This window comes from Dreissena polymorpha, chromosome 6 (assembly GCF_020536995.1).
Source record: "Dreissena polymorpha isolate Duluth1 chromosome 6, UMN_Dpol_1.0, whole genome shotgun sequence".
Taxonomy (NCBI): Eukaryota; Metazoa; Mollusca; class Bivalvia; order Myida; family Dreissenidae; genus Dreissena; species Dreissena polymorpha.
Genome location: NC_068360.1, coordinates 45,814,083 through 45,841,352, shown reverse-complemented (window position 1 = coordinate 45,841,352; position 27,270 = coordinate 45,814,083). Strand labels below are relative to the sequence as shown.

Here is a 27,270-nt window from a genome sequence, read left to right as displayed (position 1 = left end):
CACTTTACACTGCACAGGCTTCTCTGGGATGACACTTTACACTGCACAGGCTTCTCTGGGACGACACTTTACACTGCACAGGCTTCTCTGGGACGACCCTTTACACTGCACAGGCTTCTCTGGGATGACACTTTACACTGCACAGGCTTCTCTGGGATGACACTTTACACTGCACAGGCTTCTCTGGGACGACACTTTACACTGCACAGGCTTCTCTGGGATGACACTTTACACTGCACAGGCTTCTCTGGGACGACACTTTACACTGCACAGGCTTCTCTGGGATGACACTTTACACTGCACAGGCTTCTCTGGGATGACACTTTACACTGCACAGGCTTCTCTGGGACGACACTTTACACTGCACAGGCTTCTCTGGGACGACACTTTACACTGCACAGGCTTCTCTGGGATGACACTTTACACTGCACAGGCTTCTCTGGGACGACCCTTTACACTGCACAGGCTTCTCTGGGATGACACTTTACACTGCACAGGCTTCTCTGGGATGACACTTTACACTGCACAGGCTTCTCTGGGACGACCCTTTACACTGCACAGGCTTCTCTGGGACGACCCTTTACACTGCAGGCTTCTCTGGGATGACACTTTACACTGCACAGGCTTCTCTGGGACGACACTTTACACTGCACAGGCTTCTCTGGGACGACACTTTACACTGCACAGGCTTCTCTGGGACGACACTTTACACTGCACAGGCTTCTCTGGGACGACACTTTACACTGCACAGGCTTCTCTGGGACGACACTTTACACTGCACAGGCTTCTCTGGGACGACACTTTACACTGCACAGGCTTCTCTGGGACAACACTTTACACTACTGAAATTAAGAGACGACACTTTACACTACTGAAATTAAGAGACGACACTTTACACAACTGAAATTAAGAGACGACACTTTACACTACTGAAATTAAGAGACGACACTTTACACTACTGAAATTAAGAGACGACACTTTACACTACTGAAATTAAGAGATGACACTTTACACTACTGAAATTAAGCCAAGTTATCTCAAAACATGGCTCATATAATGTTTCCAATGGTAACACATTAAGATGAAACTTTCTGAATCAGATATCTAGAATGTGGACTTTTAATTTAAGCAAATAATCTTCTTGATACAAACCCGTCATAATACATAATAAACTGGTAAAATGTCAAGGTCACATGGGCTTGTCGCAGTAAAATGTCAAGGTCACATGGGCTTGTCACAGTAAAATTTCAAGGTCACATGGGCTTGTTGCAGTAAAATGTCAAGGTCACATGGGCTTGTTGCAGTAAAATGTCAAGGTCACATGGGCTTGTTGCAGTAAAATGTCAAGGTCACATGGGTTTGTTGCAGTAAAATGTCAAGGTCACATGGGCTTGTTGCAGTAAAATGTCAAGGTCACATGGGCTTGTTGCAGTAAATTGTCAAGGTCACATGGGCTTGTTGCAGTAATTTTGTTTCTACAGGATATCTTGAGAACACTTTGACCTATGAACATGCAAACAGTATTTGATTTTCTGCTCTAAAAATTATACATTATAATTATTATTATAATTATACAATTATACATTTACGGTAATACATTTGTGTTGTTCTACCAACCATTAAAAGTACACAAGATCAATCACAATTTTTTTTTTTAACCAGGTTTTCCGAAGGAAAAAACTGGTTATTAGATTGGCGAATGCAGGCGGGCTGGCTGGCTGGCTGGCGGGCGGGCGGAACAAGCTTGTCCGGGCCATAACTATGTCGTTCATTGTCAGATTTTAAAATCATTTGGCGCATTTGTTCACCATCATTGGACGGTGTGTCGCGCGAAATAATTACGTCGATATCTCCAAGGTCAAGGTCACACTTTGAGTTCAAAGGTCAAAAATGGCCATAAATTAGTTTGTCCTGGCCATAACTATGTCATTCATTGTGAGATTTTAAAATCATTTGGCACATTTGTTCACCATCATGGGACGGTGTGTCGCACGAAAGAATCAAGTCAATATCTCCAATGTCAAGGTCGCCACGACTAAAAATAGATTTAAAAAAAAAAAAAATTACAAAGGGGGTTAATTTTTTTTGTTCATTTTAAAAGTTCAGTTTGAGTTTTCTCCCTTTATCAGATTTTTTTTTCACAATGAAAACCTGGTTTTGTGACAATTTTGTCCCTTGTTTTAAACATGAACTGAACAGCGCATTTTGTATTTAAAATTGCAAGGATGTGTTGTGACATCAGAAATATTAATCATTTTAAAAGAAGATAATGAATTATTAAAAAGATCAAACCATGGGATGGGTAGATGACTGACAAGTCAACTACTTTTCATAAAGGAGACTTCTTTTCCTGTCTTTGTCTGAATGTTGGTTTAAATTTAAAATGCCTTCTATCTGGGTAATTTTAAATGTGAACATCCATGGCGAATGTTTTGAAATCAAGGGCTGAACTTAAAAAAAAATAGCCAGCTTTACATTATCTCAACAGTTACCTGATTTGTAACTTAGATGAGCTTAACTTTGATTTCTCAAGCTAAATTGGGCCCTGGCTTGGCAGGGTCTGGGTTTGAGCTGGCTGGCACACAACCCTTATGTCAACACCTGCAAACCAGTCAAACACCATTTTATAATGTTTATGGCTGTGGCTCCATAAACATAATGGGTATTTCAGCATGTAATTTGGGTTCAGTTGTAATCAGTCACCATCAATTTGCAACATTCATGTGAATGGGAGTATCTGAAACACATCTTACCTAGCTGATTAAGTTGTGGACAGATTCTTGCAAACATCTGAGAAGACTGGGTGTCAACCATTCAGATTTTTAAAATAGTTTGTATGTTTGGACACACCTTTGTATATGCTGCCAAAAGGTGGTCGAGATGTAGGAATGCTTTTTCTGTGAAACCTTTTTGTTTTCGTAAGCTTGCAATTTCATCATTAAAAAAAATGACTATTTTGTCAGCACTTAAATTTGCTAATTTCTAATTTTGAAAAAAAATGCGTCCTTCAATATCCGATTTGTTTGTAATACATGTTCAGTTAAATCGAGGTTTCGGTTGCGACAAATAATGGTGGGGAAAAGGGAGGACACTTGGGAGTCCTGTTTGTCACATGCCAATATAAAGTCTTTTGTTATCAGGTGATAGTAATGGGCCCTTATTATTGTTTGCCATTGACAAATTAATTGTTATGATAAGCGGATTAGCGGGACCAAATGACGGTTAACGAGTGTTTGAATCAACTAAGCCAGTTGCCGATTAGTCAACACTGTTGAAAAACACAAAACACACAATGGGAAATAAAGTTGTTAACAATTAGCATTAATCATTACTATTCTACCTAAACAAAGTCAACGCATTCTATACAGCTTAACTGCATCCATGTTTTACAGCAATGCCACATTTCAGTTTCGTACACTGTGAATTGTGCACCCCTTTGTACCAAACCCAGATTTATGGATTATATTGAATTTTAATGCCTCATGCCGAAGGTAATTCAGTCTTAAATTTGTTTAAGCATTGGACATTATTATTCGTAAGGATCTTGAATTCGTCACTCGGTCAACTGACAAAAGAGATAAAAATTAATCCCTGACAAATAATGATGTTTTCACAGTATTCAGATTGTATTTGCAAAGTGGAATAACAAATTGGGTCACTGTTACTGAAAATAGAAAATCAGTTTAATTAAGTTAGTGTGAAAGTATTGGAATTCAATTTGTTATGTCCACAACCACTATAGTGATGAACATATTGTTTTTGCCATGTCCGTTGGATTGTTTGTTTGCCCCAACTTTAACAGTTTGCAATAACTTTTGCAATATTCAAGATAGCAACTTCATATTTGGCATGCATGTGTATCTCATGGAGCTGCACATTTTGACTGGGTGAAAGGTCAAGGTCATCCTTCAAGGTTAAAGGTAAAAAAAAAAATCCTAGGGAAGTTATAAGCTTTAAAGGGAAATAATTATCTGAACCTGCCAATTGATAAAAAAATAAAATAAATCAAAGCGGTGCAGTAGGAGACATAGTGTTTCTGACGAACACATTTCTTGTTATGTAAGTACTTAATTGACTTGTATTGGCATTGCTTATGGAATGTTAAGGTCAAGGTCACTAAAAATAGAATGACAGTTCCTGCTCAATAACTTTGGTTTCAAAAGAGTTGACATTGTGTGTGTAGGTAACTTACCTTCAAACCAAGCTTGGGATTGCATTTGAGACTATTCAGCTAAAGATCAAGTTAACTGTTGCTTAATATAGAAAAACAGGTTCCACTGACTAACCTAAGTTTGGATACAGGTAGTGCAGTGAAAGTTTGTGTGTGTGTGTGTGTGTGTGTGTGTATGCGATGGTTGGTGTCATGTAGATTTAGCTGGAGATTTCAAGCCAGTTGGATAAATGTCAAGGCGCTAATACCAAAAAAAAGAAACAAGTTTCTGCAAATGAACTTTAGTTTGGATGGAGGTGTTATGTGGAAATTGTGTGTGTAGGTAGATTACCAGAAGACCTTACTAGATATTGTAAAATCATATTATGCCCTCCATCGAAGAAGAGGGGGTATATTGTTTTGCACATGTTGGTCAGTCTGTCGGTCCGTCTGTCAGTCTGTCTGTCCACCAAATGGTATCCGGTTGATAACTCAAGAACGCTTAGGCCTAGGATCATGAAACTTCATAGGTACATTGATCATGACTGGCAGATGCCCCCTATTGATTTTCAGGTCACTAGGTTTAAGGTCAAGGTCACATTTGGGGGGCATATGTTTCCGACCGCAGAACACTTGTTTTAATTAAATTAGATGAATATATGTAAATCTTTGAAGACCTGGTTTCATCGCATCATCATGTTTCATGTTGCAACTATTATTTTCTTTGCTATCAAATTAATACATGATACGCAGATCAATATATATTTCACCTTTTAACATGCTTATTTTGTAAAAATAAAGCACTCTTGTTGTATGACAAATTTATTTGATTGTCATTTTGCCAACCTGTTAACAAGTCCCTTTAATTCGTGAAAATATTATAATTTTTAGTGGTTGGGTCTATTTTATGTAAAAATTATATCTTAAATGGAGAATAATATGTCTACTGAACATTTAGGATCCAAGACAGACACCTCACCTCAGCTCCCTCTAGTTTGAATTGCAATTTTGGCATTTTGTTCATCTCTAGAAAAAATGTATGTGCCTAACATAAGCATATCGCCCTGATTTGTCATACAGTTACATTATCAGCTTCTGGAAATTTAGGCATAGGATCCGCACACTTTTTTGTTTTCTTGTCTTTTTTAGCTCACCTGAGCACAACGTGCTCATGGTGAGCTTTTATGATCGCTTTTTGTCCGTTGTTCGTTGTGCGGCGTCAACATTTGCCTTGTTAACTCTCTAGAGTCCACATTTATTGTCAAATCTTCATGAAATTTGGTCAAAAGATTGGTTTCAATGATATCTTGGATGAGTTCGAAAATGGTACGTTTGCTTGAAAAACATGGCTGCCAAGGGGCAGGGTATTTTTCCTTATATGGCTAAATATGGCTATAGTAAAATCTTGTTAACACTCTTGAGGCCACAGTTATTGTCTGATCTTCATAAAACTTGGTCAGAAGATTCATCCCAATAATATCTTGGATGAGGTCAAAAATGATGCCGGTTAGTTGAAAAACATGGCCGCCAGGGGACGGGGCATTTTTCCTTATATGGCTATAGTAAAACCTTGTTAACACTCTAGAGGCCACATTTATTTTCCGATCTTCATGAAACTTTGTCAGAAGATTTGTCCCACTGATATCTTGGATGAGTTTAAAAATGGTAACCTTTGCTTGAAAAACATGGCTGCCAAGGGGCGGGGCATTTTTCCTTAAATGGCTATATACATGTATGGCTATAGAAAAATCTTGTTAACACTCTTGAAGCCACATTTATTTCCAATCTTCATGAAACTTAATCAGAAGATTTATCCCAATTATATCTTGGATGAGTTCGAAAATGATGCAGGTTGGTTGAAAAACATGGCCGCCAGGGGGCGGGGCATTTTTCCTTATATGGCTAGAGTAACACCTTGTTAACACTCTAGAGGCCTCATTTATTGTACAATCTTGATGAAATATGGTCAGAAGATTTGTCATAATGATATCTTGGATGAGTTAAAAAATGGTTACGTTTGCTTGAAAAACATGGCCGCCAAGGGGCGGGGCATTTTTCCTTATATGGCTATATATGGCCATATACACTCTAGAGGCCTCATTTATAGTCAGATCTTCATGAAACTCAGTCAGAAGATTCATCCCAGTAATATCTTGGACGAGTTTGAAAATGATGCCGGTTGGTTGAAAAACATGGCCAACACGGGGGTGGGGCTATTTTCCTTACATGGCTATACTAAAACCTTGTTAACACTCTAGAGGTCACATTCATTTTCCGATCATCATGAAACTTGGTCAGAAAATTTGTCCCAATGATATCTTGGATGAGTTCGAAAATGGTTTTGGTTGCTTTAAAAACATGGCCACCAGGGGCGGGGCATTTTTCCGTACATGGCTATATATGTCTATAGTAAAACCTTGTTAACACTCTAGAGGCCACATTTATTGTCCAATCTTTATGACATTTGGTCAGAAGATTGGTCTCAATGATATCTTGGATGAGTTTGAAAATAATTATGTTCGCTTGAAAAAAATGGCTTCCAAGGGGCGGGGCATTTTTCCTTATATGGCTATAGTAAAATCTTGTTAACATTTACAGTCTGATCTTCATGAAACTTGGTCAGAAGATTCATCCTGATAATATCTTGGAAGAGTTTAAAAATGATGCCGGTTGGTTGAAAAACATGGCTACTGCCAGGGGGCGGGCAATTTTTCTTATATTGCTATAGTAAAACCTTGTTAACACTCTGGAGGCCACATTTATTTTCCGATCTTCGTGGAACTTGGTCAGAAGATTTGTCCCAATAATATCTTGTTATCTCAGGTGAGCAACTTTGGGCCTTTCAGGCCCTCTTGTCTTCTTAACCAGTCTTCTTTATATAATACTTACCAATCAAATGTTCTTTATTTCAGTTGTTTTTTTTAGCTCATCTATTTTTTGATAAAAAAATACGAGCTATCGTCATCACCTTGGCGTCGGCGTCCGGTTAAGTTTTGCGCTTTGGTACACTTTTCTCATAAAGTATCAATGCTATTGCATTCAAATTTGGTACACTTACTTAATATCTTCAGGGGACTGGGCAGGCAAAGTTTGATAATTCTGGCTTGCATTTTGACAGAATTATGTGCCCTTTTTATACTTAGAAAATTTAAAATTTTGGTTAAGTTTTGTGTTTAGGTCCATTTTATTCCTAAGTATCAAAGCTATTGATTTCATACTTGCAACACTTACTAACTATCATAAGGGGACTGTGCAGGCAAAGTTTTGTAACTCTGACTGGCAATTTGACAGAATTATGTGCCCGTTTTGTTCTTAGAAAATTTAAAATTTGGTTAAGTTTTGTGTTTAGGTCCACTTTTTTTATAAAGTATCAAAGCCATTGCTTTCATACTTGCAACACTTACTAACTATCGTAAGGGGACTGTGCAGGCAAAGTTATGTAACTCTGGCTGACATTTTGACGGAATTATGTGCCCTTTTTATACTTAGAAAATTGAAAATTTTGGTTAAGTTTTGTGTTTAGGTCCATTTTATATCTAAGTATCAAAGCTATTGATTTCATACGTGCAACACTTACTAACTATCATAAGGGGACTGTGCAGGCAAAGTTATGTAACTCTGACTGGCATTTTGACAGAATTATGTGCCCGTTTTATACTTAGAAAATTGAAAATTTGGTTAAGTTTTGTGTTTAGGTCCACTTTTTTCCTAAAGTATCAAAGCCATTGCTTTCATACTTGCAACACTTACTAACTATCGTAAGGGGACTGTGCAGGCAAAGTTATGTAACTCTGGCTGGCATTTTGACAGAATTATGTGCCCTTTTTATACTTAGAAAATTGAAAATTTGGTTAAGTTTTGTGTTTAGGTCCACTTTTTTCCTAAATTATCAAAGCCATTGCTTTCATACTTGCAACACTTACTAACTATGGTAAGGGGACTGTGCAGGCAAAGTTATGTAACTCTTACTGGCATTTTGACGGAATTATGGGCCCTTTATACTTGAAAATTTGGTTAAGTTTTGTGTTTTGGTCCACTTTACCCCTAAAGTATCATAGATATTGCTTTCATACTTAGAACACTCGCAAACTATCATAAGAGGACAGTAAAGGACAAGTTGCATAACTCTGGTTGTCATTTTTACAGAATTATGGCCCTTTTTTGACTTCGTAACTTTGAATATATGGTTACATTTTGTGTTTAGATCCACTGTACTTCTAAATTATCAAGGTTATTGCTTTTAAACTTTTAATACTTTCATGCTTTCATGAGGGTACTGTACCTGGCAAGTTGAATTTTACCTTGACTTTTCAATGACCTTGACTCTCAAGGTCAATTTATTAAATTTTTCTAAAATTGCCATAACTTCTTTATTTATGATTCGATTCGGTTGATACAATGACAAAACAACTCTTACCTGACATACCACAATTGACTCCGTCAAAACCATTCCCCACGCCCCCCCCCCCCCCCCCTGAATCCATCCCCCCCCCCCCCTGAATATCCCCTCAATCCCCCCCATTTTTTTAAATTAAAGATCGTCTAATAAATGACCACCACACCCTCACACTATTCCCCCCCCCCCCCACACCCCCACCCCAAAAAAATAATTTTTATGCCCCGGTAGGCTGGCATATAGCAGTTGAACTGTCCGTCAGTATGTATGGCCATAACTTTTTCAATATTGGAGATAGCAACTTGATATTTGGCATGCATGTGTATCTCATGAAGCTGCACATTTTGAGTGGTGTAGGTCCAAGGTCAAGTTCATCCTTCAAGGTCAAGGTCTTCCTTCAAGGTCAAAGGTCAAACAATTTTTTTTAAATCAAAGCGGCGTTATCATGAAGCTGAACATTTTGAGTGGTGGAAGTTCAAGGTCAAGGTCATCCTTCAAGGTAAAAAAAAATAAATATAAATTTCAAAGCGGCATTATCATGAAGCTGCACATTTTGAGTTGTGGAAGTTCAAGGTCAAGGTCATCCTTCAAGGTCAAGGTCATCCTTCAAGGTCAAAGGTAAAAAAAAAAATCAAAGCGTCGTTCTCATGAAGCTGCACATTATGAGTGTTTGAAGGTCAAGGTCATTCTTAAAAGTCAAGGTCATCCTTTAAGGTCAAAGGTCAAGAAAATAATAATTTCAACGCGGCATTATCATGGAGCTTCACATTTTGAGTGGTGAACGTTCAAGGTCAAGGTCATCCTTCAAGGTCAAGGTCATCCTTCAAGGTCAAAGGTCAAAAAAATAATATTTCAAAGCGGCCTTCTCATTAAGCTGCACATTTTGAGTGATGGAAGTTCAAGGTCATCCTTCAAGGTCAAAGGTAAACAAAATACAAAAAAAAAATCAAAGCAGCGCAATAGGGTGCATTGTGTTTCTGACAAACACATCTCTTGTTTTTTTCAAACATGGTTAAAAAAACAAATATTTGTTTTTATTATTTTATTTTTGGAATACCGTCTAACCATCCCACCCAAGAATCCCCCCCCCCCCCCCCCCACAAAAAAAAAAAATTTGCATTTTTTTTTGCGTTTTTGGAAGATAATGATATAAATGACCACACCCCCACACTATACACCCCTCTCCACTCCACCCCTCCCTCCTTTGTGATTGAAATTGAGATAGGTCCCTACACCTTTAAAAAGCAAATTAGATGAGCGGTCTGCACCCGCAAGGCGGTGCTATTGTTTAAAATAGTTGTATACTCGTAGTGCATTCTATTTTTTATTCCAGAGTTGATCAAACAGCGTATTGAAAAGCAGTCGATTGTCAAATGCCAGCGCGCCTCCAAGTTCCTTCGAGTGCACGGATCACGATCTACCCGCACTCCACTCATTGGTATATGATTGACCCTTTACCTCTTAGATACGTATTTTGATGTGTTTGTAGTCCCTTAGAAAGTTAAATTCAATTGAAGACCTTTCTTACTAGATTCAAGTTTTAAAGGCTCCATTTCCAACCATTAGATACTCAAGAGCAGCAAAAAGCATAAAACCTTAACAGACTGCGAGTTACAAACAGTCTGTTCTGGTTTTATGCTGTTTTGACATAGCCATTTTTACTTTGTTTCTGAGTGGGAAAGGGCTGTTTTGACATAGCCATTTTTACTTTGTTTCAACTCCTCTTTGAAATGTAATCAAGGTAGAAAAAGTTGCCTTTCTACTTGTTATGCCCCCCTTCGAAGAAGAGGGGGTATATTGCTTTGCACATGTCGGTCTGTCTGTCGGTCCGTCCACCAGGTGGTTTCCAGATGATAACTCAAGAACGCTTGGGCCTAGGATCATGAAACTTCATAGGTACATTGATCATGACTCACAGATGACCCCTATTGATTTTGAGGTGACTAGGTCAAAGTTCAAGGTCACGGTGACCCAAAATTGTAAAATGGTTTCCGGATAACTCAAGAACGCTTAGGCCTAGGATCATGAAACTTGATATGTAGATTGATCATGACTCGCAGATGACTCCTATTGATTTTCAGGTCACTAAGTCAAAGGTCAAGGTCACAGTGACCCGAAATTGTAAAATGGTTTCCGGATGATAACTCAAGAACGCTTATGCCTAGGATCATGAAACTTCGTAGGTAGATTGATAATGGCTGGCAGATGACCCCTATTGATTTTCAGGTCACTAGGTCAAAGGTCAAGGTCAGGGTGACCCGAAATAGTAAAATGGTTTCCGGATGATCACTTATGAACGCTTATGCCTAGGATCATGAAACTTCATAGGTACATTGATCATGACTCGCGAATGACCCCTATTGATTTTCAGGTCACTAGGTCAAAGGTCAAGCTCACGGTGACCCGAAATAGAAAAATGGTTTGCGGATGATAACTCAAGAACGCTTGGGCCTAGGATCATGAAACTTCACAGGTACATTGATCATGACTGGCAGATGACCCCTATTGATTTTGAGGTCACTGGGTCAAAGGTCAAGGTCATGGTGACCCGAAATTGTAAAATGGTTTCCGGATGATAACTCAAGAAAGCTTATGCCTAGGATCATGAAACTTGATAGGAAGATTGATCAAGACTCGCAGATGACCCCTATTGATTTTCAGGTCAAAGGTCAAGGTCACAGTGACCTGAAATAGTAAAATGGTTTCCGGATGATAACTCAAGAACGCTTATACCTAGGATCATGAAACTTGATAGGTAGTTTGATCATGACTCGCAGTTGACCCCTATTGATTTTCAGGTCACTATATCAAAGGTCAAGGTCACGGTGACCTGAAATAGTAAAATGGTTTCCGGATGATAACTCAAGAACGCTAATGGCTACGATCATGAAACTTCATAGGTACATTGATCATGACTCGCAGATGACCCCTATTGATTTTGAGGTCACTAGGTCAAAGGTCAAGGTCATGGTGACCCGAAATAATGAATTGGTTTCTGGATGATAACTCAAGAACGCTTATGCCTAGGATCATGAAACTTCATAGGTACATTGATCATGACTCGCAGATGACCCCTATCGATTTTGAGGTCACTAGGTCAAAGGTCAAGGTCACGGTGACCCGAAATTGTAAAATGGTTTCCGGATGATAACTCAAGAACGCTTATGGCTAGGATCATGAAACTTCATAGGTACATTGATCATGACTGGCAGTACCTATTAATTTTCAGGTCACTAGGTCAAAGGTCAAGGTCAGAGTAACAAAAATTATATTCACACAATGGCTGTCACTACAACGGAGAGCCCATATGGGGGGCAGGCATGTTTTACAAACAGCCCTTGTTTATTAGTGTATTAACATTTTAAGTCATTCTTCTGATGAGATCACATAACTAGCACTAGTTCTGTAAAGTTTCCATTCATAATGAAGTCATCAAGATGCTTGTTTGGCAGTGTTCGGTTTTGATGATGTTTTCATGGGGGAATGGGGAGCAAATACACCTCGACCAATTCTACTTTCCAAAATATCCAGACATAGACCAACAGTCTGGTTGCTCAAAACATAAATTAGTCAAGTGAGCTGATGCACCATAAACAGCACTTATAAAAATTTAATTTCAATGAAAAATTAATGTAACAACAATTGGTCTATTGAATAGAAACAAAATCAAAATTATATTGTGATACCAATCCAGGGTTCGCACAGACCTTGAAAAGTGCTTGAAAATCAAGGTTTATCTTGAAAAGTGCTTAAAAACGATCTGGAGTGCTTAAAAGTGCTTATTTTCAACCATATCCTTGAAAAGTGCTTAGAAAGTGCTTGAATTTGGCTGGAAAAGTGCTTGAAAAATGGATAAAAATATTTAATTTCCGTGAGTCGGAAGTCGTTGTTTTTTTCACGATTTATGACGGTTCCGATCTGTTCATACGGGCAGGTACTGGATCGGTACGAGTTGGTACGGGCTTTAGAATGTTAGGGAGGCAACTACTACTAATCTTCCGGCAATTGGTCTACTTCGGTTTGTGTTGTACGCATTATGCCATTACGGTGCTGACAAATATGCCAGCGAATAAGTGCATTTTTCAGAAAGGGTGGCTTTTGAAGTACCCTTGGGTTGTTGACAATGCCGATTCTAAAGTCAAAGCATCTTGTAAAGAACACAGAACAGGTAAAGAGATTGACAGTATGGGGTAATCGGCGATGAAAAGCCACCTAAAATGCAGTTTGTCTGTGAAGCAAATTCATTCGGTTAACCCAATTCATTCAGACGTACTGCAAAAGACAAAAGACAAAAAAGTTGCACGTGACTGATTTTCAAAAAAAATAGATGATACTGTGAAGAAACTGCAATCTGTTTAAATGAGTGCAGACTCTCAGTCTGAACATACACAGTACACTATTGCATCTATAACAGATTTTACATGTACATGTGTACCTGCTGTAGAAAATTACTTAATAAGTATAATTTTTACAAGCCTCAATTAATACATGGCATTTTATATTTCCGTTGCGAGATTCTGTACATTTGTAGTTTTCTATTTTTACTTCAAAATTAATTTGTATTAGATGCATAATTGTCTTTAACATTTTGTATCAGCTATATTATACCACTGGAATATCTGTTATGAACATTTAGAATACATAATGATATTCAATACAAATAACAAGGTTTTTTTGGTATGTGTAAAGCCTTGGTCAATTACTATATCAAAATGAAATATCTTTCTTTTGATTAAACAGTTGTTACTGTAGCAGGGTAGTGCAGACTGTTGAAATTCACATAGAATGTTAGGCAAGAAGAGACCAATTTAGCGAAAATATTGTCAGTATTGGCCACAGAATAATATACAGTTTTCAGTAGGTTGGACAAAAAAAGTGCTTGAATTTGGATTTTTTCTCTTGAAAAGTGCTTAAAAAGTGCTTGAATTTCATTGGAGAAAATCTGTATGAACCCTGCAATCTGAATTTTGAAATAATCACAAAAACACTGTGTTCATCATACTTAAATGAACTGTTTATCAATATAATACACAATTAACTTTACCAACACCTAAAAGGTCATTGGCACATATGGCATGTAAATTTAAAATACAAGTCTCCTGGAATAAAATGTAGAGGTTAATGTGAATCTCAGCTTTCATTTCATTGTGTCGCGCTTTGAGAAACGAGGTTAAATGCTTTTGGGTAAAGTGTCATCCCAGATAAGCCTGTGCAGTCAATGCAGGCTTATCAAAGACTTTTCTCAGTTTTTATGATATTATTCCTTTCAAAGACTCTTCTTAGCAAAAATCCAGTGTGGGCAGAGTTGCTAAAAGTTGTTTATAATTAGCCTGTGCATACTGTACAGGCTTATCGGGGACGACTTTTTATACACATGCATTAAACCCCCTTTTCACAGAGCACGGCTCATTTAAAGCTGCTGTGCTCCTCTGTTACAGGTCTGAAGGAGGTGACAGAGTTCCAGAGACCCGACATTACTGCTGACCCATGGTACTTGTGTTTCTTGTGTGAGGAGAGACTGGACTGGCACAGTATCCTGCAGCATGTCACCTCAAGAAGCCACAGGCTCGCATACATGGTCAGTGCTTGGTTTAGATAATCTGTTTGTTCTTGTTAGATATACCCCCGCAGAAACGGTTAATATTGGAGTCACTATGTTGTTTAGTTTGTTGCTCATTCTGTCAGCCGTCTTCATAAAATGTAAGAAGTTTGTGGAGCATACTTCTTCCACAGTTCTAAAATAAATAATTAAAACTTCCTATTCAACAGGTCAAATCTTAGATGAACCTTTTTACCTCTGTAGAAACCAAATTTATGACTCAATACACTGTAACTCCAATATAAAGCGCTCCGTTATAACGCTGAATCCAATATAACGCGGAGGGTGCTTGGATCCCATTTTTTCTCCAACCTACCATTTGATTTCTGATTCAAATCCGTATTATGCAACTTCATGTATTTTCAGACAATTCAAAGATGGCGGCAATCACAGTCATGTTGATTGCTTTATTCAACTGTCCGTTGAACCGATTATAATCGCCTCGAGGTTAAACAACACCGACAGCTAATGGTGTTAATCTGTTGTGTAATGTCAATAAAGGTGTGAAAAACTCGCGTGTCAGTGTTTATTACATGTATTCCTCATCAGAGCGGTTCAGTGCGATAATTTCCATAAGTTAAGTGCAAGCGGGATAGTTATACAATTCAAGTAATTCAAAACGATTGAAACATTCTTACTTTGATATGGTTGCAGTTTGACTATATTAAATGAGCGGCTGTGAAATATACTGCCTACTGTATAAAACAACTTTTTCTGTCATTTCATTATCATTCTAGTATTATGTCATTTAATCTTTCAGTTCGTGTATAAGAAATTAAATAATGCAGACGATTTATTTACATGCAAACGCAGTGTACCGGCAATTGTTAACAAAGTTTCACTTTCATTTTCGCGCGGTATCAGAAAGTCCCCGGGAAACATGTTTTTTGCATGCGTATGACGCAATAAAACAATTTTTTGTACATGAGTCGTATTGCATTCAATCTAAATTTAAAGTCGCTCGTCCAATGAAAGCTCTGCCCCATAATGCACTGTACTCTTAACACTTCTGAAAATGGCATATATGCGTACGGTTGTGTTTACGAATTTCTTAAACATATATCGTCATTAATGTTCAAGATTATTATTTTTTAAGTGATGTTGCAATTTTATTGGATTATCGGATAAATGTGAACATAAGAAAAGCGGTATGTATACTGTTATCGATAAGATTCGGTTTATATGCATGTATTTGCGTCAACACAGCATGGCAATATACATGACCTATATTATAGGCTATTCTATACCTGTTTTTTTTATAGCGCCCTGCAGTAAATGAGCTCAAAACCTATAACGCGGATCCGTTATAACGCTGTTTCACGGCTTGGACCCCATTGACCGCGCTATATTGGAGTTACAGTGTATTGATAAAATTTGGTCTCTTTTTATATTTTGACAATATATAGGCCAATTTCAAATTTTGGTCAAGCGGGGTGAAATGATAGGTGGCTAGGTCAAAAGTGGGGTCAAATAATAGGTCACAAGGTCAGAATTTTAACAACCTTGTGACTATTCTGAAAGCTGTGTTAATGAATGAATCTTGTTTATGTTTGGTCATGGTTATTTTGACAATATCTTGGCAAAGTTGGATTCAGGGTCAAGTGGTCTCAAAAACTGGATCACTAGATCAAGTCTTAGATCAACCTTGCTAAAGCAACATGTTTAACTCAATACTCATTAGACAAGGTCAGAATCTTCATCTGGACAATGTCGAAGCTCTAAACTAAGTCACCAGGTCAAATTTCAAATAAACAAAATATCATCACTTTAAATCTGTCATATGTGACCTAATTACACTGAAGTCAGAATTTCCATATCCAGACAAAGCTTAGAACTTGATTAATTCATGTTAAAATGTAGATCCTGAGGTTTTAAAGGTAGGATTTCTTATCAACTAAGAAACTATAAGCTAATTCTTATTGGATAAGAATTTGCAAGACTTTTTCATGTTGACTGCAGAGTGGTGAAGTGTGTGATATCTACCTTGGAAAACCTTGTGTTTAAATACATGCATTGAGTCTCCACATTATTAATGACAAGATACAGTTCATTTGAAAGAGTTTTCAGTGTGTGTATACAAAATTAATCACTACTTGTTGAAAATTCCTAAACCCAAACTCAAGTGATCAGCATTGAGCCCATTGTGCCCTTATTTAAGAAATATTTTCTAAAAAATTATCTGAGTCTCCCTATGGAACACAGAGCTTATTCCTTTTATTATATACAACAACTAACGAAAGCAGTTTACAACTGTATTTTTATGCCCCCCTTCGAAGAAGAGGGGGTATATTGCTTTGCACATGTCTGTCGGTCGGTCGGTCTGTCCACCAGGTGGTTTCCGGATAATAACGCAAGAACGCTTAGGCCTATGATCATGAAACTTAATAGGTACATTGATCATGACTGGCAGATGACCCCTATTGATTTTCAGGTCACTAGGTCAAAGGTCAAGGTCACTGTGACTTGAAATAATAAAATGGTTTCCCGATGATAACTCAAGAAAGCTTATGGCAAGGATCATGAAACTTCAAAGGTACATTGATCATGACTCGCAGATGACCCCTATTGATTTTCAGGTCACTAGGTCAAAGGTCAAGGTCACAGTGACAAAAAACATATTTACAAAATGGCTGTCACTACAACTGAGAGCCCATATGGGGGGCATGCATGTTTTACAAACAGCCCTTGTTTACTTTCACAAAACTGACAAAACAATGGCTAAAACGGTACGTCATAGTTTATTTAAGACGCGTATGAAAACAGTTTATGTAAATTAACGTGTAAACATTCGAACCGGGAAAACACAGGTTTCTGACACGCTTACCTTAATGCCATCATTAATCCAATGTTTATAACAATTAAGTTGACAACTTTAAATTTTAATCCGATGTTTACAACAAAAAACGTTGAAACGATATGCACTTCCACTTTTATCTTCCATGTCTATATGGAAACTTAGTTTAAACCACACTATTGTATTGTATTCCTATCGGAATATACATTTATGCATGATAAACACACTCCAAAAAAAAATTCGAATTCGTTTTATGTTTTTAACAAATAGTTTACTGTTAAAAGTCCGACATGTCCTAAAATTCCAGAGTTTGGATAAAACCATTTTGTTTCGTCACAAAAATGACGTCACACGATGTACTAGGTAATATATTTCGTTATATTTTTGGTGCGCGTAATGTGACGTAATTAAATGGGTCGAAGTAGTCCGGCTAGTATGGAAATACGGAATTGGAAACAGCGAGTAGCGTAATACGGGATTTTTTATTTCAACGATTGATACAACCTGTATTTTGTCAAAAGCATTAAACATGTATATAATAAATACGAAATATTACGCTAGTAAATTGTTCCAAGAGTTTGTATCACTCGAGTGGCTTGTGTGATGTCGAGTATGATGCGAAATAGCACAAGCCACGAGAGTGATACAAACTCTTGGAACAATTGACTAGCGTAATATTCCTTTTATTATATACAACAACTAACGAAAACATTTAACAATTGTTTTTTTTACTTTAACAAAACTGACAAAACAATGACTAAAACGGTACGCCATATTTTATTTAAGACGCATATGAATACATTTTATGTAAATTAACGTGTAAACATTCGACCCGGGAAAACACAGGTTACCGACACGCTTACCTTAATGCCATCGATAATCCAATGTTTATAACAATTAAGTTGACAACTTTAATCCGATGTTTATAACAAAAACGTTGAAACAATATGCAATTCCACTTCTATCTTCCATGTCTTTATCGAAACTTAGTTTAAACCACACTATTTTATTGTATTCCTATTGAAATATACATTTTTCGATATGCATGATAAACACACACTCTAAAATACGTTTTGAATTCGTTCGATATTTTTTACAAATAGTTTACTGTTAAAAAACACCAAGTCCGACAGGTCCTTAAATTCCATAGAGTTCAGATAAAACTAAATTGTGTTTCGTCACAGAAATGACGTCACACGATGTACTGCGTAATATATTTCGTAATATACAATATTTCTATTTTCGGTGCGCGTAATGTGACATCATTAAATGGGTGGAAGTAGTCCGGCTAGTATGGTAATACGGAATTGGAAACAGCGAGTAGCGTAATACAGGATTTTTTATTTCAACGATTGATACAACCTGTATTTTGTTAAAAGCATTAAACATGTATATTATAAAAGTGTGTAATGTGTCGTCCAAGATTCGCCTATCTAAAGTTTGCTAATTTGTTGTATTTTTTGTTTAAAGGAAATCTTCTTAGAGAAAATCCATTTTAGGTAGAAAGTTTTCTCCCTGATTGGTCTGTTGTGACTACACAGGCTAATCTAGGACAGCACTTTACGCACATTCTCTAAACCCATCTCCCCAGAGCAGGGCTCATGTATATTAGAAAGAAAATATATGTGTTTGAAGGGTAAATATGATGGCTGATTAAATCAAGGTGAAATAATTATGGTTATATTGGATGGAGAAAATTCGTCCATTCTTCCATTTACCTGTAATTGAAGTGGGGCAGTTGCCAGTTACTTGTCACTTGCATTAGTATGTGCACTTAAAGCTGGAAACCAGCTTATCCATGAAAAGTCTTTGAAGGCTAATTGAAGTATGTGATGATCACTGAAATACTATTGACAAGAGTGAACAATCCAGATGAACAGAAGAAGCAAAACTATTATCACTTAACTTCCCAGGGCCCTCTTGTTGATTAATCCTCAAAAACTTCATGTTTTCAGAAAAAGAACTACCACTACCTTTACGAGCTAGCCACAGGAAGTGGTGGGGATTCCATAACTAAGGTTACGGACTATGCCAGCTTGATACAGACCACAGAGGACGCTGTAAGAGAGCTTGACGTCATGCTTGAGATGGCAATTGACAGCGAGGACTTGAAGAAAGCCATGCAAGATGCAGGTATGAAATACCATCCTGTGTGCTATGATATGGTGAAGTGTTGTTTCATCTGTTCAAGGAATGGTTAAGAACACATGTGTTATTATGGTAAAATTACAGTGGCCATATTTTTAATGTCATAAATACTGACCTGCTATCTCATGCTTCTCCTTTCCAAGGGGAATTAACTCATCCGGAATTTTAACTGAGAATCCGCCACCTCAATACCATAATACAGGCCAGGTTAAACATAGTGCAATGTAACCTAGCCAAAAATCGGTAACCAACCCTCAATATTCTTTCCGGATCGAGCAGGTTTATACGTGTCTTTTAAGGCTCTGAATTGAAAATTGTTTTTCGATTTATTTCACTTGGTTGATTGGGGTTTTGAATAGATTGTGTTATTTATCTGTTTATTTCTCATTCGGATTAATTTATGGAGATTTAATGGATTTTATTTCATTTGTAAAGGTAAGCCATGCTTGTTTTATCAAACAATGGTTTATTTCTACCATGCTGTTCTACTGGCAACCGTTGGTTACCAAATCATCTCCGCTGACTTGGTCTATGGTTGATTTTCCTGACCAGCTATCCATTCTTGTGCTGGTTATGAACTACTTATACTAGAAGATTATGAAATACCTATATCTGTTATTTCTACTTCTATCTCAACCAGCTACATACAGACTACTGGTCTTGCAGATAGATCGGCTAAAGCGGGCTCGGAGTCTAGCATGGAGTTCGAACATTACTATTTGATCTCTATTAATTTATGTTCGAGACTCAAAGGATGAATTGTTTTAAGCGCTTTAATCTGTCGGCTACAGATTTTGCAGTCAGTGTCACGGAACAGTTGGAACACATACGTGATGCTAGCAGGATTAGCAAGACGACTTTTCGTATCGACTTCTGCTTTTCTTTTGCTCCAAAGACAGTGCATAATTTCAAGCTACTGGAATCAACAAGGGTTTTGATACATAGGATTGCCAATCAGATTGACCGCATGGCGCCTACAGTCTTGTAGATGGCTTGGGAGCTATTGAACTCAGATCTAAGATGCTAGGATCTGAAGGGACCTCATCTTAAAGTTCTTCTTCTATTACATTTCTGGTCATAACAGGCCGTCTTACTATAACTGGTCGTATTCCTTTCGGAATTTGTCCCGGTTAGGAGTCTTGAAGTCAATAGATTAATCAAGTCAGAATTGAAAACTTCCAAGCATTCTATCGGCATGATAGACCCCCTTAAGGTTACTTCTAGGGTTTTGGGCTTTTTTTGTCATCAGACCTCCAATTCCGGAGGTACCACTGTCAATCATATTTCCGTACTTCACAAATCGATGACTTCACTACAAGGTCACATAATAGGTCAAATAATAGAAAAACCTAGTGTAGACAATAGAGGTCGCAGTTTTCATCCAATCTTTATGAAATTTGGTAAGAATGTTTATCTTGATGAAATCTGGGTTGGGATTGTATTGGGTCATCTGGGGGTCAAAAACTAGGTCAAATAATAGAAAAACCTTGTGTAGGCAGTAGAGGTCACAGTTTTCATCAAATCTTTATGAAATTTGGTCAGAATGTTTATCGTGATGAAATCTGGGTTGGGATTGTATTTGGGTCACCTGGGGTCAAAAACTAGGTCACTAGGTCAAATTATATAAAAACCTTGTGTAGACAATAGAGGTCACAGTTTTCTTCTAATCTTTATGAAATTTGGCCACAATGTTTATCCTGATGAAATCTTGGTTGGGATTGTATTTGGTTAGTCAGGTGAGCAATTCAGGGCCATCATGGCCCTCTTGTTATTGATAAGAAATTTGTTCTTTTCTTCATCAAAGGATAGGGACTATGCTTTCGTATACCTTGTTTAGTGTAAGTCATCACAACTCTGTGCTGTCTTACCTATTTTGGAACTGATCCAAGCTATGGAACGTCAACACTATGTTTTTCGTTCCTTTACCTTCTTAAGCGGTTTTGGCTTGTGTTACATGTTGGGATGCTTAATGAGCTTCCTATGAACCTTTTTCATCAGGCTTATTTACAGTTCCATTATAATTTTAAGACGATTTTCCTTCTTATTATGGCTTTTACCATACGGAGAAGGAAAATTCATGCTTTTTCTGTTGAATACTACAAATTTCAGTTGGATCGTCTTCACTTTGTTGTGTCAGCCAGGAATCCTTGCTTAATATCAAGTCCTCTATATGGCTTCTTAAAAACCTTCAAGTTTCCAAGTTTTCTTAAACTGGTAGTCATGAAGATGAGGATAAACTTCTATGGGCAATCAGGGCCTTGAAGTTCTATCTCAGCAGTGATAGTCGGGAGTTCATTTGAGGTTCTCAAAAGACACTCTTCATTTCCCTAAAAAAGGGGGGAGATTTGTCTTCGGCTTCGGGTTAGACCTCGACTATGGAAAGTTACTCTTATCTCTATCTAAGGATTCATTCCTTTTTAGGATCTGACTGCATGAATTAAGAGCTCTGTCTGTTTTGTGGGCATATATAAGTCACTCCCCACTTTTTGACGTGCTCTAAGCTGTTTTCTGGAGGAATCCGACCACCTTTGTCATCTTTTTATCTTCGTTTTCTGAAGTGCCAACAATACAATTTGTAAATGTTTGGGCTTGTTGTGGTTTCACTAACGGTAGTGTCTTCTTTACGCCATAGACATATTACTTTGTCCGAGAAGTCATAATTAAAACCGTTTTAACGAAGATTACTTGATAACTCTTGTTTAAGGTTTTGCTATCATTAGCTGATAACCCTGTTTATGGGTTCTACTGTGTTGGGAAAATATATACCAACCTTCCCACCGCAGCTGCAAAATCACCATGAGATAGCAGGACAGTATTTATGACATTAAAACAATTTTTTAAATAAAATTCATTTTAATTATTAAATACTTACCTGCTATCGGAAAGTCCCACCTCCCACCCTGCTATTAATTAATATTTTTGTATATATATTGAAAGAATATTGAGGGTTGGTTACCGATTTTTGGCTAGGTTGCATTGCACTATGTTAAACCTGGCCTGTATTATGGTATTGAGGTGGCAGATTCCCAGTTAAAGTTCCGGATGAGTTAATTTCCCTTGGAAAGGAGAAGCATGAGATAGCAGGTAAGTATTTAATAATTAAAATGTATTTTATTAAAAAAAATTGTTTTTGTTCTGTATTGATTTAATTTAGTCAGAATGTTTTAATAACTTAAAATAACTGTCATATAAGTATATATAAAAGAAATCCCTCAATACTGGATTAAAGTTACTGTCTGTTCATGAAAAAAATTAAGGCCGATGGATCCTTGCGGTATAATTAATGTTATTACAGTGTCAACTTTACTCTTGTCTTATTTTGATAATTAAATTGGAAGTTTAATATTAGCCTTTGTTGTTTTTTTAACAGTGAAATTCTTAAGTAAGAGCCATAACGCCTTACTAAAATACGCAATATGTAAGAATTGACAAATTAACCTTATCAAACCTATGCTGATTCCTGTCAAAAAGCCATAAAATAACACCTTTCTGGTGAAAGGTTGATAAAATTGGCTTCCTTTGTGTAGCGGTCAACATGCTAAACCAATACCATGTTTGTTATTACTATCTTGCAATCGTCCAAATATTTAACAGCACGTGTATAGCTCCCCTCAGCAAATCTTTAACAGAAGGCCAGTAAATAAGAATATTGCTGGATGTGCTCAAAGAGAATATGTGATTTGAGAATTGGTTAATTTAGATTGGCAATCCTAATTACTATGCCTAAATTCTGAAAGGACAAATACATTTATTTAGGCTTTTCCGATGGAGGAAGAGTAATTATGATGTACCTTCTTCCTGTATATTAAAAAAAAATGGCTGACAATTGTGTTTACAAACTCTTAAGCACATTCATTGTTAATATTGGCAATATTTTTATTTTTTTTTTACTAGTTATTAAATTTCAGTATAATATTTCAGCTATGATCATGTCTGGATTTTTTTGTATACAATTAAAGTACTAAACAAAATTGTTGAGTCATAGAATCCGATAATGAATTTGATGGGTTCAACATTTACCGATGCAGATTTTGCTTTAGTTGTTTGGTCTCTTTCTCATGCAGGGAAGGATTCAAACAAGGCTAGAAGAAGCAGTAGGATTCGAGTGCGGCCATCTCGATGGAACTGCAGTGATCAGATTGTACAAGTAGAAAATCATGGGAAAAGTGAATGTAGAAACAGCATAGAACAAGACCTTAATGAGAGACTTGAAAGCAGGAACAGCCATGAAAGATTTGAAAGCCATGAACAAAATAGTCGTGAAAAGGACACGGGTCCAAAAAGCAAACTGTTCAAAAAGAGTCTAGAAAAGGCCTCTGAACATGAGACTGAACGGTCTGTGAAAAGAACCAGATCTGGAGATCAGACAATGCCATCTGCTAAAGTAGAAATGAATATTGAATATGAGGAAAGAGTTCAAACTCATGTGAATGTGGAAACATTTAAGAAACAGAGGAATTCTTCTGAGACTTTTAGATCTGGAAGTGGACGCAGTGATGTTGATGTATGGCTGGAGGACAAGGAATATAACAGCAAGAATCCGATAAGAACGCCGCAGAAAAGACCCCACACATTGTCCAGTGGCCAGAAGGAGAACACTGAGATAAAGAAGATCCGGGCTGAATTCAAAAATGAACAAATCAGTCAATGTGTTTCCAGTGCTCCAGCAGCAAATGTAACATTGAAGTCCTTGAAATCTGACTCGAGCGGTGGCATGAAGGAATTTAACAGAAACTTGGATTTACAGACTGGTGTTCCCACTGGAATGATAGTAATGACAGGCAAAAATCAAGATAATTGGTTTCCTATTGAGACACAAAATTCTGCTCCCAGCTTTGATTCAAGTCATGAGAACAAAGTTGAAGTTGAATCGACACAACCCTATTTCGGCCAACAATCAGAACTGGGCTTTGTAAATCCAAAGTTTCAATCGGGTGAATATGTGTTTGATGACATTATGCCAAGATGCAACACTTGGTCTGGCAATCCAATAAGTGCTGGTAGCACACGCATGACATATAACCCTAGCCAAGTCACTGCAAAGACTGCCAATGTTGTCAGTCCCATGAATAGTGCGAACAGTTCATATGATGTAAACCAATATAATTTGGATTTTAATGGAAAAGCAAATGTTCACTCACAAGCAAGAAAGATGAAGAAAAAGAATGCATTGTTAATGCCATGTGTTAAAGAAATCCCAAGAGCAAAGGCTTTGTTAGTAAAAGAAGAAACATCATTGAATAATGTTCTGAACAGAATGAAAGATAACAATATCGACATTCCAATCATAGGTAACTAGTACATTTGTACCTTTTCTAAATTGTTTAACCATCTTTTAATAATTTTTTTTTTTTAGGGTGGGGGGGGGGGGGTGTAAGTTTTTAGAATGGTCACTCGTGTTTCTATGTAATTTATTTTAGGTACCTGGTCAGTGTCCATTCTGGACTGCGGAATTGCGGGATTTGTGCACATTTTCAGCATGCATCCAGGAGTTTTTTTAAAGATCGAAGCTATATCGACTTTGCTGAATTTTTTGAGAGCTGATTAACGATCTTCTGTCGTTTACATATATCTCTTTACCCAGGTAAAGCCTGCATTAAGGCGGAGCATAGTAGTGTTGAAAAAAAATGGATATTGGCAAATGAAAGGGCACTCTTTGGATTAACAACAGCACTTGAACACAGTCAATACCTGTTGTAAAATGCTGCAGATGACACGTGGCATAATTGCCATAAGTGCATGGTTCTTTGGCAGTTTGTTGGCTTCATTTTACTTAACACAATAATTGGACCAAAAAGTGCACACTTCAAGGATTAAATTGTGGTCAGTTTCTTTAAAAAAAAAAAATTGATGCTAGCGTCCGGATGAAATCCTTGTGGAAATTGTGAATTTCATGCATAATATTGTCAAAATTCCATATGTGAAGCTTTTAAACAAATAATCATTGAACTCCTAATACACAACTGTAAACATTTTGTTGAATTCTCATATTTTTAATCCATAACATTCTTTTATTTTTAATGGTAACGGAACGGTTAAAAATTCTAGCTTCAATGTATTTCATGTTTATCTTTGTCTCAATAAAATGGCGCGAAAATCATGCTGCATGTAAAGCGTCACTTCATCCGCATGGAAAGTGTGGGTGAATCAATTTTTTTGTCAACTCTTAGAAGCGCGGAGCCCTTAATATAATAGTATGCATGCAAATCCGTTAATGTTTGTTTTTATTATTTAAAATTATACAGAAATACGTGAAATCTTATAGTTGTTCTTTTAGTCTAGTCAGAGCAATACTATGGAAAGTGCTTTTTTTATTGAAAAGCAGTTACTATTGTAGTTCAATGACTTGATGGTATGTGATAATGTAAAAACTGTTAAATCTCAAATGTATTAAAATGGAATTTTGTAATGCCCCCTCCCCCTGTTTCTGAAAAATCCCTCCTATTTTCCAAAATGAGGGGGGATTTCCTCCCTACTTTTGGATTTCTAGAATAGACACTGGCTGGTGGAAGTTGCTAGTGACATGTTTGTTTTCCAATCTTTTGGTTGATGTACATAATTTAAATATCACGCCAACAAAATCTCAAATCTCAAATTGACAGAGAAAATGTGGGGTAGTCTGAACTTCTTTAAAGTGCCTTCTTTTTGATGTTCAACTAGTACTGGTGCAGTTACATAGTTCCATAGATGACGTGATGCGTGGTTTGATGAATTGAGAATGTAATTCTTGTCACTTAGCTTCGTGTCAGGATTGATAACAACACGATTTAATTGACAACACAGTCAATGTCAATTTTGAGTCCACTTTCCTTTCAATTTTCCTGATTTTCTTTTCCAACTATATAACAATTATAGGTACACGTGTCCAGCTGTAAGCCTAAATGTTCCATTAAAATAATAAGTAGTCCCCATCTGAGTTTAAGTGAACAAACCGAACTTTGCAGCTGCAGATGAGATTTACTCACAGAATGCCCTATAAATCCAAACTGAATTCCTAGAGCTGACCTAAACTGTTGAACAACCTGGACTAACTAACTACATGTAATATCTTGGATGAGTTTAAAAATGATGCCGGTTGGTTGAAAAACATGGCTGCCACGAGGCGGGGCATTTTTCCTTAAATGGCTATAGTAAAACCTTGTTAACACTCTAGAGGCCACATTTATTTTCCGATCTTCGTGAAACTTGGTCAGAAGATTTGTCCCATTAATATCTTGTTATCTCAGGTGAGCGACTTTGGGCCTTTTAGGCCCTCTTGTTTATTTTTTTCTGGAGCCCTTTATTTCCAATGTTAACATTTATCAATTTAAAGCATTTAATGACAAACTTCAAAACATCCTATATCTGTTAAAAGGTCACAGATATGGAGCTAAAGACTGGCTACATATGTTATTCAAGACAGGCCATTCAGTCCTCAGTCATGCCTGCTCTTTGAAAGATACTGATGGAGACTGATCCATTACTTAGTTGTATTATTTCCAGTTTACTTGACATTGGCATATGATAAACACTTATAGACCTCACAAGCCAGGCACTTATATTCTAGGAGTGGACCTGCTGTGTGAGTTGAGTTGCCCTGACTACGACCTCCCGCCCATCTACCAATGTCTGCCGTGTAGCGATAGAATGGACGACATGAAGCCCTCGCTTTATAGCCCAAACGGTGCCTTCATGCACTTGATTAGTGAGGACCATAAGATCACTGTGTTGGTGAGACCATGTTCACACGTTTGAGTATTTTTATGTCCCCCACCACTATAGTGGGGGACATATTGTTTTAGCCCTGTCTGTTAGTTGGTTGGTTTGTGTGTTTGTTTGCTTTAACTTAATATTTTGCCATAACTTTTGCAATATTGAAGATAGCAATTTCATATTGGGCATGCATGTGTATCTCATGGAGCTGCACATTTTTAGTGGTGAAAGGTCAAGGTTATCCTTCAAGGTTAAAGGTCAAATATATAGCTTCAAAGCAGCGCAGAAGGGGACATAGTGTTTCTGACAAACACATATCTTGTTAGTTTGGAACGTGCTATTGAATGAAAATATTTTCAAATTATAATGTTTTCAACTTCTGAATTTTTTTCAGTGTTCTTTTTTTGCATAGTTATGGATTTAATCAAACAGGAGCACATATAAAGATCATTCCGTTCATTACATGCAGTACATAATATTATGTGAAAAAT

The 27,270-nt window shown here is 37.1% G+C and overlaps 1 protein-coding gene across 1 annotated transcript in view; it reads left to right on the top strand.

Moving 5' to 3' along the window:
• The window catches only part of LOC127835643 (uncharacterized), a 68,186-nt gene that overhangs the window by 21,720 nt on the left and 19,196 nt on the right, over positions 1-27,270 (top strand). The window contains exons 11-15 of the mRNA XM_052362079.1: positions 9,880-9,984; positions 13,985-14,124; positions 18,895-19,072; positions 23,152-24,378; positions 26,634-26,797. Of these exons, the coding sequence (XP_052218039.1) occupies positions 9,880-9,984; positions 13,985-14,124; positions 18,895-19,072; positions 23,152-24,378; positions 26,634-26,797 (1,814 nt within the window). The remainder of the gene's footprint in view (positions 1-9,879; positions 9,985-13,984; positions 14,125-18,894; positions 19,073-23,151; positions 24,379-26,633; positions 26,798-27,270) is intronic.